Consider the following 16086-nt stretch of genomic DNA (forward strand, 5'->3'; position numbering starts at 1 on the left):
ACGTAAAATGTCAAGGAAAACAGTAATTGTTGAAAACACAAGGTATTAGATAGTATCGTGGTCTATCAAAATATGTCGATGAATAATTTCATAAGTGATTTTCGGTTGTGACTCGTGACGTTGTCACAATGACTTGCAAGGTAAGAATCCACTGATCTACATAGGCCTCTCTAGGCATAAGACCTCGTCATTCATTGACTTTGTACAGAGCAAACATGCGTAGTACGATACCAACAAGACGATTTGGCAAAGATTAGAGGCCACAGGTTGAAATGACATAAAGGTAGGTGTCTTGATCTGCTGGTATTACGAACCAAATAGTTTCACTTATGGCACAAACTGACAATCATGAATCATGGTCAATGGAGTCTCGGGACTGAAATGGAGAGAGGAATAAAGAGAGAACGAATGAGAGAAAGAGATAGCAATTGAGTAGTGGTTTGGATAACAAACTAAATGCACACGATTTTTTTTTAAAAAGTGTAAATCTTAAAAATAAAGAGAGTTGCGGAAAGCTGACAAATCTACATCATCGAATTCATCATGAAACGATGCATTATCGTATAAACCTGGCCATTTGTATACAAAATAAAAATACTTTATAACAAAATTTTCAAAAGTGCACTGATTATATATTGTACTTTAACACATTCTAAATCAGAACAGCAATTTCAATATTACAACGGAAACAAGAAGACGTGACACAATAGCAGAGCACTAACGATACCCTGTGACATCTGTAAGTCATCAAAAAAATATATATTGACCTAGTACCAGCACGTCATTTGGTATACGGTGTCTTGATGATGTCACACGAGGTTCAAATGAAAATGAAGTATTTGCACAAGTGTTTTTGTAGACATAATGAATAATAGCAGAATAAATTTGAAGGACAGGAAGCTTCATTAACCTGATGTCACATAATGTTATCAGAGAAAATGTGTATGTAAGAGCGGGGGCAAAATAAACAGACACACTGACACACAAGATGGCGTTTCTATAGTATTAGGGGCACTTAATAGAAAAACCAGAAACCACCTGCAGGTCAATCGTGCATTTTTCAGTAATTTGCATTATCAAAATAAATGTTCAAAAAATACTTTAGTCTTAAATGAAAAATTTTGAAGCCTTCTTAAAAAAGCATTTGATTTGGACGCACTGACATTGACTTGTATTTCCAACAGGAATATATAACACTTAACATAACCGTAAGACAAGTGCATGTGCATGGTGACGAGAGTGTCTGAATACGTGTGAGTTTTTGTTCGTGGTTGTGTGTTCTTTAATCGGTGAGGAAAGGTGGCGGGTGGTCTCCCCAGTGTAACCGAAGAATACATGGGAATTCCAATTACTATATCCAACACATAGCCGACATAAATATCGCTAAACAGTTATGGGCAGCAAGCTTAAAAACACAAATACACAAGTAAAGCTAATATATACGTCTGTAATGTCTTTTCATTACAAATACAGAATGAATGTGAAGCATTATAGTTAACCTCTACATTCAAGATGTTCATTTATCATTTCACAGAATAATGACGTGTCCTTTAGACAAGGAAGTGTAGCAATGAGATTGGGACCAACCCTATACGAAGTGCTGATATGGACACACGACTTTAATGATCCAAAAAATGCAATCATTGCCATGCAAGTGCAAAGAAATAAATATTAAAAGGACACGCGTGTTCCAACTTTACTAAAAAAACCCTTTTTATACGACACATAGCTCTTTGTTTCACTTACGCAAGCGAATCATGACATCACGTCAAAAAGCACGCAAGCAAATATGGTGTTGTGGACGCAGGTCGTTGATGTAATCCTATAAAAATCACGTGACAAATAAGGTGAAAAACTCGCTTGCGTCAGCGTCAGCGATGAATGCCGGTAGAATAAGATCAATACTTAGAGACTAATTTAGAGATGAACTACCACAAAATAACCTATATTTAAATTTCAAATTAAAAGCGCAATCATGATATCGCACAAACACACCGAATTCAATAGCCACTCAATTATTCTGACCATAAAAAAGGTGAAACGTTGGATAATGACATCAATTATTCCAAACACAGGCAATATCTTTAGAAAAAGCTTTTTCATCAATGTAGAGAATTCAGGATGGGAAGAGAATAGGGACAAATAGTTGAAATAACCAAAACCTGTTAACCTTAAAATATAATCGATTATTTTATAAAACTTATAACTACATCAAAAACGAACGATTTTCAGATGTTGTCCATACATTGACAAAAAACCTTGAACATTAAAGGGAACCCATGGAAGAGTCATTTCAAGTTCCAATTTTGCTGAAGTTGTTCATTAAAATATCATTACCCAGGTTTCAAGCTTCTTAACAAAACAATAGAGAAATGAAGCATGACCATGGACGAAGCCAACATGTCTGTCAGACAAGTGTTGAGCACGGTTGGATAAATTTTCAATAAGTTTGTTGACGACCTGTTCTGGCCAAAAATTTTTTTACTAATTTGAGTTACGTCAAACACCAAGGGATAAGGTGCCTTAACTTTATGACTTATTTCCTCTAAAGCCTAAAAAATGATAGAATTTACAGAAATTACCAACATGACCAATATCACTAATTCAATCGTGCCAATTATGACACACAAAAGATATTGGACTTTATGAAGTCAAAAACTTTCAAGATGTTTCCATGCGATGTTTTAAAATTGAGGAAGAATATGATAAAAACTAAAATGAAACAAATGCAAAAAAAACACTTATAAAAATACATTTGAAGACATACAATCCAATCATCCCAGTGACGAATACAAAGGATAAGTATAAAAAACTCTATTATCTACTGATTGTTTTGTTTGGTATATTAACGGAAAATGTAATTATTTCATAATTCATATAACTAACATTGTTATGAATTCGACTTTAAAACGCTATGATTCCTGCTATGATTTATTTCCACTAACGGTGAATCATGCTCTTGTGTGATGTCATGCATTTACTCCTGCTTAGTCGACGCTCAATATCACATTGTAAAAGTTATTTTTGTATTTTTTGAATGAATAATGCACGTGTTAAACCAATTTCTAGTTGTTTTTAAAATAGTTTATTATTGCTTCGTTTGCATTTTTATTTGTGTAATTTGGTTTGGAATAAATCAACAAACTCTGTAAACACCTCACGTTCATTTGGAGTAAATATTTTTTGCATATTTAATTAGATCCGTTGAAAACAATTACAGAGTACAGATAAATCTGATTCGTTAGATGCACTGCTGTGCGAAGGAACAGGCCGAAATTGGATAGTTAATTAATCACGGAATATGCCCAGCAAGTAAACACGGTTTTTCTTCTAGACGGATGGGAAGGACTATGATGTGAACTAATTATTTTTTCAATTAAGAACAAGTTTGACAGCCTCAACATTTTGTTAGAATGCTTGCACAAGATAGCTGGTTTTATGTTGAAAAAATATTTCCCCTATCTTTAAAAGAATGAGACAAAATGAAAAGACACATGACATGAAGTCACTAGATAATAAACTTGTTTTGATGCCCAAAAGAGGCTGGTGTTGGTTTCTAACAGTTGAATATAAGAATTTTAATTATGACAGTCTAGACAAACACGGCAAACTGGAAAGAAAATTGTACTTCGAAGATACGTACATGCCAAAAAATATCCAAACTATTGTTTTGCTTTGGGATGTTAACAAATTTTGTACTTTCCAACGCTCTACTAACTCTGTTAGGATAAGACAAGAAAACATTCCTGACATAAAAACGACAGGCAATGACGAATAGCCATTAAGAAAGAAGACTTCGAAGCAGCAATTGCCACAAGAATTAATGAGGATACTACGATGGAATAAAGGTGTTCACAATAGGACTCTTAAGAGTTAACGATTACAAAGAACTAATTTATTCTGCTTCTTTAATGTGTACGAAAAGGTTGAGTGGTTTGCGGTACTAAGTGATATGAGCGTGTCTCATACCGATACAAACAGTGCGCACGCCCAAGACAAAAACACCTCCAACTGAATCGTATTAGAGAAGATGGCAATCACGGTAGAAAAGCATGTACCTTTGCTCGTCCAGATGTCAGCTAATAAAAAGGTCAGTTTCAATATTCTTCGCGCATTTGGCGAGTCGTAGCGTATACACAAAGCATAGACGCGACCTTTATAAATCGTGAGTAAATTTGATCAAGTGGGCATTGAAATGAACTGTCAATTTACAAATACACAGTATTATAAAATGATAGGCAGTATCGCATGAACGATCTCACTAAACATAATGTTTCATTGATGAAATCTTCAATATTCGTGTATCTGGTTTGGCGCCTAATTTGAGTAAAAAGCATCGTATGCAAATTGTACAATAGTAATACTAAAACATTTGCATTGTTGTGCATGGCATTGTCTTAATAAATATATGGGGAAGGTTGTGAAGGTGTGTTTCTTTCCATATCAAACAAATTCAAAATTCAAAAATACGAATATGCAGCGTCGTTATCAACGGCGTTTCGGTTTGTCATAATGACCTTTGTAAGTGCTAATGTTCATGATCATAAAGGGTTGAGCAAAATATCCAGGGGTTAACAGATTGCAAGCGGGAAAATAGAAGAGCGGGTGCACTTGAGCAGATTTTCCTTCTCAACTGATAAAAAAGCAGTCAAATGAACAGTAGAGGCAAAAATGTGCTGTTTTAAAACGCTATGTAAAAGGTGTACTAAACACTTTAAACGCTCCAAGGATTTCTTAATGATGCGTTTAGTGTCGAAACGTTTGCGATTTTTCTGAAACCGAACTTGATGGTATTTCATATTAAAAAGCCAGAACATACTATGTGCAATTCTAGTGCATCCTGACACCGCACTTTATTGTTCGTGTCCATAGAGGCAATGAAAAAGGAAATTGTGGAACATTCTAATACACAATCATAGTAATGTCAAACATATCTGGCGTCTGACGTCAAGGATAAATACAAAGAAGTACCATAAAGAGTAAAGAAAATTCGTAGTCACCCATACAACAAATGCTTCCCAATGATCTTAATTTCCTTGTTCATGGGGACAGACCGACAAAAGTGCCGGCAACATTCACTAAAAAACATATAGCTTACATTTTGACCATTGATATTTTGTAACGGTTCACTGACTGCTCTGAAGAGATATGCTAGAGTGTTTATTGACTTTGAGAAATGGAAAGTAGTAGGAAAGCACTGTCTCTGAGAAACTCCAGATTATCAATATTCTTTCAAAGATATTCTTCACAATGAAATGGGATTACATAGATCTGCGCGTGCAACGCAATCAAATCATGCTAAGTATACCTAACCAATATCTTTAGGAAAACGATGTCATCACGCGGACACCCACGTCGTTTACTCAAGTAGGACGAACGGCAATGAACAAAATTTGCTCAATTCCATCTTCACTCAGAGAAAATACGTTTGACTTCACCACGGATGATCTGGACAGACAACTTTATGGAAGAAAAAGAGTGAAACCTATTGATGTTGAAGAAATAGCAAGAAAGAGAGAACTGTTGGATAACGACCATCCTTCATACAAAAAAAGCAGTATGTAATTGCAATTTTCTTTTTTTTTCAAGACAAACTCCCTCATGATTGCAGATACATAGAAATAAAGAAATCGAATAATTGACAAAGAGTAGATTCAATATTACAAACGGACCAGAGGAATTCTTAAGTTACTCTGCGTTTATACAGATGAGTAATTCTTTTTTCCGGATGATCTGACCTCATGTATTTTAATCCCATAACAATATCTTTGAATATCATGCATTGACACAAGAAAGTTCAACCATTAACTCATAAAAATCTGTGGCAGGAATCCTTACTGAAGATGAAGAGCTCGATGATATTGAAATGACATATTCCATTATGTCTTTTCCCAATGACGTTCAACTTTGTTTGTCGAGTATTCCTGGACAAAAACTTGGGGTGTGTGCAAAAGACTTCATGCCTGTCGGCACATGGATCGGTCCATACGAAGGGAAACGAGTTGCCGAAGGACAATTAACAAGAGAGAAACGCGATTCTACCTTTTGTTGGGAGGTGAGTAACAATGAAATTTGAGAGATGTATTCAATAAACATTATTGAAAATTCGATATCAATTGCGAAAACACTTGTTGATTTCCTCTCTGCTTCTCTTCCTGCTGACCCGTGGAAACATTGTAACGAAACAAACTTTGCCTCATTGACACTGTATTCTATCGTTCTTCTAAATACTTCATGTTTTCCTGAGTGACTTTTGTCACAAATATTGCTTCCAAACGTTTTTATACTTTGGGAAACATCAGAATGTAGCATCGTTTAACCAACAATAGCTTCACAGGCTTAACATTCTACGTCACATGATTTTAAGATTTACAAAGATGGCAAGTTGGACCATTTCTTAGATGGTTCCGATGGCAACTCATCCAGTTGGATGCGCTATATAAGATGCGCACGAAATCGTTTCGAGCAAAACATGAACATGGTGCAGTATGGACCAAATATTTACTACCACTCGTTCAAAGATATTATGCCTGGAGAGGAGTTGCTAGTGTGGTACGAAAGTCAATACGAACAATATTTCGGAATCCCCATGTTCATTAAACTATCCAGTTTTGGGAAAAAACCAACAAATTTAGCCATTAATCGCGGTAAGTTGAGATATGTTCCCAAGCATGCACAGTTAGAAAATATACAACTTCCCCAAGGAATGAATACGAGCAGAAAAAGATGTGTTGTACGAGTTGACGTCTTCAAAACTCATAGATATGGAAATGTTTCTTGCATTCGTAATACGAAAATAATCTATATGTTATTCAACATCTTTAGTTTCAGGTGTACCGCAGAAAAAACAATCTGAGAAATTACACATACAGCAGATGTCACCAGTTCATAAAAAGAAGCATGATGATGTCGTGCCACATCACTTCCCATTCACAACAGTCGGGCAAGCCTTAACGTCGTCAATCCATTACAATGATTGGGAAAGACAGAACTCTACCGATTTATCGATGCCCTCGATATCTCCAAACGGTTCTCCAATGGACAACAATTCTCCAGTGAATATCGAAGAAGAAAAAGACATAGGAGTGTGGAAATGTGGTCAATGTGAACAACGGTTCACTCAACGCTCAGCCCTCCGACTTCATGTATGTGCAAGTGCAGCAAATAATCCTTTTCATTGTGGCCACTGTAATCTCTCTTTTGCTGACCCAACAAAACTACGGGCTCATGTGGTCACCCATAACAACGAAAGACCTTTTAAGTGTGGATTCTGTTCACGCACGTTTGCTGGTGCGACAACCCTCAACAATCACGTGCGCACCCATACAGGACAGAAGCCTTTCACGTGTGACAAGTGTGGCAAGAGTTTCTCTCAAGCCTCTCAAATGAGCCGTCATCAACGGCTCTCTGAAGAATGTCAATGATGTAAAGGAAGTTTGAAAAGTGAAATCAACGTACTATAAACTTAGAAAGGAACTTAAATACTGTCTATAGAGTTGTTAACACAAAATGAAGATATAATCAACAACTATGCTAGTGGTAGTCAGTTACAAATCTAGGGTGTTTAACCCTAGTGAAGTAGAAAAATAGAACAGAACAATATGGTGAAATCAGTAAATGTAAACTAGGTAAAATAAAATACAAACAGAATAAAAACAATTTTTATTTCATTTCCTATTATTAGTTGGCCAACTAATCAATGTTCTAGAACGATCCTCTTGGAAGTCATCGTTGAGTGGTAGGCAAATTACTAGGACACTCTCCTGGAACGCGCGTGTGTCTGGCAAGTTGCGTGGCAATCGCGAACATTTTCCCGCAAGCCCTACACACAAACGGTTTCTCACCCGTATGCATTCTCACGTGATTATTCAAAGTCGTAGCACCAGCGTATGTTCGTCCACAGAAACCGCATTTGAATGGTCGTTCACTTGTATGTATAACGACATGATTGCGAAGCTCTAGTGGTTCGTCAAAGCTCTCTGAACAATGTCCACATACATAAGGTTTGTACGGCTGTTTTGGACAGACGTGTATTTGAAGTTGAATCCTTTGGGCAAAAACACCATTACACTGTTTGCATTTTAACGAAAGACTTTCGTCGGATGGATAATCGTTCTTCTGTTGTGCTTCAACAACGTCATTTGTATTTCCTTTATTAAAGAGCAAGATATTACGATCTCCTTCATTTCTTAACATCAACTGGGAAAAACCTTTTTCACTTGATGGCTGAATTTTGTCATGCCGAACGGAATTCTGAAACAAACTTGTCCCAGATGAGAGGGGTTTTTCTTGAATGTCTGAAGTACGATCGTTCGAATGAGATACGTTGACTACAGAAAATAAGCAAGTCTTGCCAGCAAGTCCTAGCAAAATTGAGTTGACGTGAGAAATCTTTCAAAATTTATAGAGTCATCAATTTATGCTGAATACCGGACTCACATGCAAACAGCTACTACAAATGACGAATGCTTTTGTTAACAGATACATAAATAATGAGGGCTGCAACAATCAAAGACTTCATCTAGCCTTTTCAAAGAAATAATACCTTCCACTCTTTTCAAATTCACAGGAATTTCTAAGTATTTGTCATAACAATCACTGTACCAGACCAATAACTCTTCACCAATATTAATGTCACAAAATGCTTGATAATAAATACTTTCACCATGTTGATACGCTGTCATGTTCTGTTCATTCACACTGCGAGCAAATCGGATGAATCTCATCCAACTGGAGCAGTTTTCGTCGCTTCCATCAATGAAATAGGACAACTTACCATCTGCGTAAATCTGCTAGAAACAAGAATGGACTGTAGTTAAAATGATACAAAAAAAGTACTTTGTCAGCACTGATAAATTTAATGATATACAATTATCGTTTGTGAACATTCCATCTGATCAGTCGTGCATGCATGCTGATACAAACGTTGAAAAAACAGCCTCTACCTCCCATACGTATTCATGATTTTTCTCTCCTTCATGTAAGTGAAAAGTTCGTCGCCCTTCATATGGTCCAACAACTGTTCCACGAGGCAAAGGACGTTTGGCAGCTACTCCATACAAACATCCAGGAATACTGGATGTACAAAGTTCTACTTCGTCAGGAAATGACGTCATAGCATATGTCATCTTAAGACTGTCCTCATTTCTTTTTGGGTTTACTAACTTTTGCAGTGATTGCAGAGGAGTAAGGGTGGCATATTGCCTCTGTGAGACGACACATGCTTAAGAAATGAAATATGTAGTTTTAGCAGATTGTTTTTGGACCGGCAAACATGAATCACAACAATATTGATAACGACAACAAAAATTATCATACCTGTTGAAACAGAAGTTAGTTCCTCATTGTTGTCAATCTGCTCTATACTGCTCTTCTCTTTTTCATGAATATAGCGCATGTCAACTGAATTGACGACATTTTTTCCATACAAGTAATAATTTAAAATGGCCGTTGGAATAATATTCTTGCTATCAGCGGATCTTTCCATCTTTACAAGTTTATATAGTGATAGTTGTTTTGATATACGGCATTGTGCTATGTCATCGACATACTATTTGATAAAGAAATATTTTAGCGCGAATGTATGTAATGAAAAATTGAAAAAGCTGTTGCATTAGTATACATACGCAAACATCAAACATAGGCTACGATTCTCTGGACAGCATTTTCGTCCTTTGAATCAACCTTATATTTTTGATGGTAAAAACTTCGTTATCATTTAATCGTCGAATGAAGAAACTTTCTATCAAAAAGCTCATTCAATAAAGCTTATGTTGTTTATGCCAATCAAGACAAACAGTATTAAATGAGACGGCCAAGAAAAGTAGAATCGTTCCTGGAGAAAACTGTTTCGGATGTAAACAAAAATATCTATGTCTAAATTACAGCGACTAGGTACAAAGTCTTGTATTTTAATAATAACACAATAGTTTCTCGACAACTCACAATCAAGCCAGTGGTTAACTGTTACCAGAACTGGTGGGTCGCTCATCAAGATTACATGCCATTTCCTCTACCGAAATTATTATTTGTTTATAAGATATTCGCTCACTTCGTATCGCCATGAATTTTAAACAAATGAACTTTTTTCATCAATCTCACTCATCCTTAACGTCACGTGACGAGATAAAATCTCCCAAACAAAGATTTCATCTTCTGGCTGGCGGACACCATAAGGAAGATGTAAATATTTACATAATGACAGTGAAAGAAATCGCGAAAATTGTACATTTTATGGTCTACCGTCACAAATGGTTTTACAAGCTATCAAATGTAGAGATAATGCATGTGCGATAGGATAATGTTCGCTATAGTGAATGTACAAATAGTATGCATGACAGAAATTGTTAAACAATGTATTTCTTTAGTTTTGATGAATATGATAAAATTCCAAGCTTTTGATTGACGATGCACCGCCACATCACGATTCATGAAATGATCAGAACATGCAATACCAAAAAAAAACCGTTTCAATTTCTTTTAAACGATTTAAACGGCTTTTAACGGTTAATGATTTATTTTAAACGAACGTTCAATAGTGATCTTAAAGACAACAATCGTGGTCATAAACAAACATGACGTAATCTATAGGAATCAAGCTAAAAAATTCCACATTCTTCGATATTATAGAATGCGGCAGAAGATGACAAACGCATCATTGATTGAGGTGGCAAAATGCGCTCACGGACATGATTAATTTACCACAAATCTTCCTTGTTTTCACCACATCAAACATGGAAATAATTCATTAGCGAATGAAAGAAACTATGAAGGCAGCATTTTTTGCGTAAAATTTGAAATAAAAGCAAAAGCAGCGATGGCAGCAAAAGCAAAAAATGAAAACTGATTATTATCGCAAGCACGATCCCGCAAACAAAACATACCGTCTGAGCCTGCGATGGATAGACACGAACATTCAACATGGGTCCTAAATAAATAAATAAAAAAAAAATAAAAACGTGTTGCTGTTTGTAAAACAGTAGATGATTAAACTGAGAATATCGTTAAATTATGTCACATATCAATCACAATGAACAAGTTTTTCAGTTGTCGCGGGAGGCCCTGGCTAAATTACAAATTACGAATTAATCAAAATTAATTAATTGGAAAAATACGAAGGAATAGACACACATTATTGCTAATACTATAATAAGTTAACTTAATTATACTGTGATTAAACATTATAATAATCGGTATCTCATGTGGCCGCTTTGTGTTCGAGTCAACTTACGACTTCATACATTTGTGATTAACCAATCAAAATGCTTGTCAAAATAGTTTTTGACAAACAATGTATGAGACGGAACGACTGAATCGTTATAGAAAAATTTCGTTGTTACGTGGGAGGCACTTATATATTACGAATATATTTCAAACATCATTTGCCCGCCAGAAAACGTTTAGGTGCTAAGAGCACGATAACATTGTCACATATGTTTCTCGTTATTATTTAATGGCAAAGGATAAAACTCATTGAGGAGGAGTCGTCATTCCACCATGTCAGAGGTACGAAGTGAGTTGTGTCAGTTAGTAGACAAGACTGTTGTTTGCGACTTTCGCATAGTTTAGCGAATATACTCTTCTTAATTAGTAACATTTATAAAGTTAAAACGTTATACACAACAAACATGTTGATGTAATGAAAAAAATTAAATTAGACTCATCAGTAAAGGCGCGTAATTAGGAAATGACAGCATTACATTAGGAAATACATGCATGGTAGCATGAGGTGTACAAATATGGGAGAATACGTAGCTATTATTAATATAGGTTACCAAGGATTTGGTAACGCTTACATTGGTAATAAAGGAATTTCAACGAGAAATTGAATGGAAATTGAGCATCTCAAATGTAAAGAAGAAAAATGAAAAGCACGAGTTGCAAACGTGAGATGCTTATCATCATGTATATCTTGACAATGTTCAGTTCCTCTTCAGTAAAAATGTGTAAATATAGAAAGTACATTAAACGCATACTTATGCAAACTTTTTAACATTTTCAAAGAACTCTAGACAAACATTAAGTAGAACTGAATTCAAGGCAAGTCATACGTCAAGTCAAATGCTTTCATTAACTTGTACATAGAATCAATAGCGGCCTCTTGATTTTATCTGAGCAGAAATGGTATGGGAAATTCTAAAGCTGCGACATTATATAATTTGATAATCAATGCAAATTTTATTAAGAAAAAGCAGCAATCAGGAGAAAGAAACACAACAATTACACAGCATGGTTTTAGTCAAGAAACACTACAAGAATTCCTTTACGGAAAGAAAAAGACGACGATTGTGGATATTTATGTTATGGAAAGAAGAAAAAGAAAATTGGCTGATGTAAAGAATGATATTCCAGATAAACTGAAATATTCGGGTATGTTTTTTCTATTTACGAGCACTGAAACTGAACAACAGTTGTTTTACTATATTCTGATTGTGAAGTAATTAGACAGTATAATCACATTCTTAACACGTTTTCACAAGACTAGTATCGGTCTGTTGCCTCAAATTTGCATTCAAAAAGAAAGAGGTCTAATTCTGGGGCTTAAATGCATTTAGCACTTTCAATCAGTCACAAAAAATTAAATGTTTTTTTTTATAACAACAAAGAACTGAATTTGAAGTTGAAATATGACAAGACGAGAAGAATGCTATAAAACAGTTCGTGGCGTTGCTTCACAAATCTAAGCGGTTTAAAACATGGCTTAATTCTATTGGCTCAGACATCACAATAGAGAACAATACATGGCTAATTTATTAAATAAGCAAAACACCACAAGCTGAGAAGAAGAAAAATTGCTTTGTAAAACAAAATCAACCATTAGCTAGAAATCATACAAAACATTCTTTACAAAAAATATCTTATCTCGCGTTTTTGTGTAGTTATAATTAAAATGCCGCCACTAAGAAATCTTTAAACAATAAACCTCAGCTGTATCGAATGAAAATATTCACGGCATTTTTGTCTACGGCAGTAAATTTTTCCGGGATTCCAAAATTCAACATTAGCTATTTCGTTCTTTTTAAAAATAAATTGTTTCTTTAACTAAGACAAAAAGTCACACGACGGAGCCAATATATCGAAATATACACAGAGATCGAAAGCCAATATCACATAAGTTGTTGTAACTAAACACGTACACTGAGACGATAAAAGGAAATAGTGATGACTATGACAAAAGTAAATGTTTTTAGATGTAGATTGTCCAGGTTAGTAGAGTCCTGAGAAAGACTGTTTGTGTTCATATTGACTGACATTTTGACAACCTGACTATCATGACTCTGAAGATAACTACCGCTAAGGTTGTCGAAACCACAGCCAACATCAACAGTTCTTCTCATGACTCAACTAACCTGGACGATCTACATCTACAAACATCTAACGATACTGCCACGTTCAAACTATTCATATGACAAACATAAATAAAGCACATGTCAACGCTACGTGATAGTGTCACACTTCCATAAAAAATCTCGCCTACATGCCAGTAATAGTTCATATAAGAAATTCTTTTATATAGAAACATTTTCAATTTGTTGCTTAAGCCTATTTCCGTTTACGTTATTGCAGGGCGTGGATCTATGCCGGGAGAAGGTCAAAAGCACTCATTCGTACCGCAACCCAAGGTGACATATGCTGTGGGCTCATTTCCACCAGAAGTACGTCTATGCACATCAAGTATCCCAGAATACGATTATGGTGCATGCGCTGCACGATATATGCCAAGAGGCACCTGGATTGGTCCTTACGAAGGAAAAAGAGTATATTCGACGCAGCTGGCCCAAGACCAAGAAAACTCATTTATCTGGGAGGTAAGGTTTTTTTTGCAACTTAACGAAAGTTCAAGAGAACACGACAAAATCAAATAATTTGCTAGTGAAAGTTTGCTGAACATGAATACAGTACAGAGATTATCCCAATGCTAAGTTGTAGAACAGGATAATCTAGATTGAAGATAATGATTGTGGATTTGATTGCTTCAATAAATTTCTGTAAGTAGCAAGCGCAAGAAGAAAATATGAACTGAAGCCAGATTAAGATGAGGATAAATTACTTTTACTCACTTTAATCTTTAATGCTGCATTAGATTTACGAGAATGGTAAATTCTCCCATTTTCTTGATGGAAGTGACGAGAACAATTCGAGTTGGATGAGATTCATACGATGTGCTAGACACAAACAAGAGCAAAATATGTCAGCTATACAATATGGAAAAAACATCTATTACCATACAATAAAGGATATTAATGAGGGTGAAGAAATGTTAGTCTGGTACCATGAAAGTTATAATCAGTTTTGGGGAATACCTATTGCATTGCAACAGGAAACTAATGAAAGAAATGGTAAGTATGAAACCTCTGCTTAAGTGTGAAATGGAGTACATAAAAACTAACATATGCAAAAAAAAACAAAAAAAGGATTGGGTTTTGTATAATGCAGATTGTTCTTTATTCCTGCACATTTTAGAAAAACATAGCCAGTTCACTTTTTATGGATATTTTGAAGTTTTGCAATCCTGCATTTTAATGTAGATTAAAACTTAATCTTGTTGAAATTATTTCTGTATTTATCAGGTCCACCGATCCCTGTTCATATGATACCACCAGTGAATATGAGCACAAATCAATCCAAGTCGAACTTGTCCGGTGATAATGAATCAAGAAAATTTCAAAAATATGAACAAACAATAAAAAAGAATTGTTCACTGTCCTCACCACATTATGGATTTTACATCCAAGCACAGACAAATTTGCCTAATTTTCAACATTCAATCAACAGTTTACAGCAATCAGAAACAGAAACAACCAAAGGATGTGTGCCTAATTCATATATGGTACCAAGTAAAAACCATCAACATCAAAACACTATGCCTTTACATTACAATCAACTTGGAACATCACAATACCTCTACCCACATTACCATAAATATCACAATAAATTCACAGGTATCCAACCTCATCAATCAACAACAATTGAAGGAAGACAATATGCAGTGTTTCTACAAACTCCATCAAAGTTAGACAGGCATGCAAGTGTGCCAATTAATCTTGTATCACCTGTACAAAAATCCTTTGCATCACTAGCAAGCCCTGAAACATCTGGTGATCCCCATGTGCCAACCTTAACAGATCAACAGACACCACTAAGGGAACAGCCAGGATATCTCAAACCACAAGCAATTACGAACAGGGATGTCAAAGAAAACATGCCATTAATGGGAGAAAGACACGATGAAATAAATGGTATAATTTCATCACTATTTGTTTGACTTTGTCTTTGGCTAAATCTTTTTGTTATAACACATGCTCTTATTTTCCCTCAGATCATTACTTAAAAAACAACAAAAACCAATCAAAAACAACCCCATTTAAGAATCTCACACCATCAATCCACAATCAACAGCACATCACAGATGTAGTGGACAAAAAGCAAGATCAACCATTATCTACAATACAGCCTGCAAGAGAACAAGATGTGGCATGGACATGCGGTCAATGTGGGGAAATGTTTGCTCAGCAAGTGTCACTAAGAATGCATGTTTGTTCAAAAGCACCAAGTGAGCCCTTTCACTGTGGACATTGCTCTAGCACTTTCTCAACATCGTCTGAATTACGCGAACACGTAGTTTCCCACAGCAATGAGAGACCATTCAAATGTGGGTTTTGTGGACGATCTTTTGCCGGTGCAACAACACTTGGAAACCACATGAGAACCCATACTGGTCAGCGACCTTATGAGTGTAAAATTTGCGGACAGACATTTGCCATAGCCACACAGCTTAGCAGGCACCTCAAACCACCTGGAGAGTGTGGCTTCAAGCAAAAACACACAAATAAATGCAATGAAGATAATTGTATTTCAGCAGAACAGTAAAGTGTATGATGCAAATATTTTATATTTTGGTTATTTATAGATAAGCCTAAACAAAATATTACCACAGCTATGTGCTATAAATGATAAAACCCACTTCAAACAAAAATCATCTTGTAAACTCAAGATTCGAGTTATAACAGCGAGAGGCAAGATTGAAAGCAATATTTCGACTTTATTTCAAAGTCATTATCAAGTTAAGTCGAAATATTGCTTTCA

At 35.5% G+C, this 16086-nt stretch overlaps 2 protein-coding genes and 1 long non-coding RNA gene across 5 annotated transcripts; 2 read left to right on the top strand and 1 right to left on the bottom strand.

Moving 5' to 3' along the window:
* The first annotated feature begins 199 nt into the window (after positions 1 to 199).
* On the top strand, positions 200 to 3153 carry LOC124454985. Its single transcript, XR_006951640.1, has 2 exons — positions 200 to 283; positions 1535 to 3153. It is a non-coding gene; the product is annotated as an uncharacterized LOC124454985 (long non-coding RNA).
* Positions 3154 to 3867: 714 nt separating this feature from the next.
* On the top strand, positions 3868 to 15870 carry LOC124433314. Its single transcript, XM_046983074.1, has 10 exons — positions 3868 to 4090; positions 5326 to 5557; positions 5829 to 6055; positions 6368 to 6647; positions 6826 to 7416; positions 12106 to 12369; positions 13567 to 13808; positions 14084 to 14339; positions 14571 to 15239; positions 15320 to 15870. Exons 1-10 carry the CDS (start codon positions 4031 to 4033, stop codon positions 15868 to 15870), a joined length of 3372 nt encoding a protein of 1123 aa, XP_046839030.1. The 5' UTR covers positions 3868 to 4030.
* Positions 7635 to 10927, bottom strand: LOC124454793 (putative histone-lysine N-methyltransferase PRDM6). Of its 3 annotated transcripts, none has more exons than XM_047005548.1 (5): positions 10884 to 10927; positions 9319 to 9550; positions 8946 to 9223; positions 8546 to 8789; positions 7635 to 8363 (listed from the first exon to the last, which is right to left on the bottom strand). In XM_047005548.1, exons 1-5 carry the CDS (start codon positions 10920 to 10922, stop codon positions 7726 to 7728), a joined length of 1431 nt encoding a protein of 476 aa, XP_046861504.1. In that variant the 5' UTR covers positions 10923 to 10927; the 3' UTR covers positions 7635 to 7725. The 3 variants fall into 3 exon arrangements, with proteins under 3 accessions (XP_046861504.1, XP_046861516.1, XP_046861509.1); XM_047005560.1 differs by lacking the exon at positions 10884 to 10927 and adding an exon at positions 9946 to 10873 and having other exon boundaries at positions 8546 to 8792; XM_047005553.1 differs by lacking the exon at positions 10884 to 10927 and adding an exon at positions 9627 to 9938 and having other exon boundaries at positions 8546 to 8792.
* Positions 15871 to 16086: the final 216 nt, after the last annotated feature.

This window comes from Xenia sp. Carnegie-2017, unplaced genomic scaffold (assembly GCF_021976095.1).
Source record: "Xenia sp. Carnegie-2017 unplaced genomic scaffold, XeniaSp_v1 HiC_scaffold_13, whole genome shotgun sequence".
Lineage (NCBI taxonomy): Eukaryota > Metazoa > Cnidaria > Anthozoa > Malacalcyonacea > Xeniidae > Xenia > Xenia sp. Carnegie-2017.

Bases quoted from the DNA above. Each gene is read 5' to 3' on its own strand.
- LOC124454793 (XM_047005548.1), bottom strand. From the start codon at position 10,922: ATGTTGAATGTTCGTGTCTATCCATCGCAGGCTCAGACG. The intron at 9,551-10,883 runs GTATGTTTTGTT...TTTATCAAATAG, and splicing joins ATCCATCGCAGGCTCAGACG to TATGTCGATGACATAGCACA. The intron at 9,224-9,318 runs GTATGATAATTT...TCATTTCTTAAG, and splicing joins ACTAACTTCTGTTTCAACAG to CATGTGTCGTCTCACAGAGG.
- LOC124433314 (XM_046983074.1), top strand. From the start codon at position 4,031: ATGGCAATCACGGTAGAAAAGCATGTACCTTTGCTCGTCCAGATGTCA. The intron at 5,558-5,828 runs GTATGTAATTGC...AATCTGTGGCAG, and splicing joins TCCTTCATACAAAAAAAGCA to GAATCCTTACTGAAGATGAA. The intron at 15,240-15,319 runs GTATAATTTCAT...ATTTTCCCTCAG, and splicing joins AAGACACGATGAAATAAATG to ATCATTACTTAAAAAACAAC.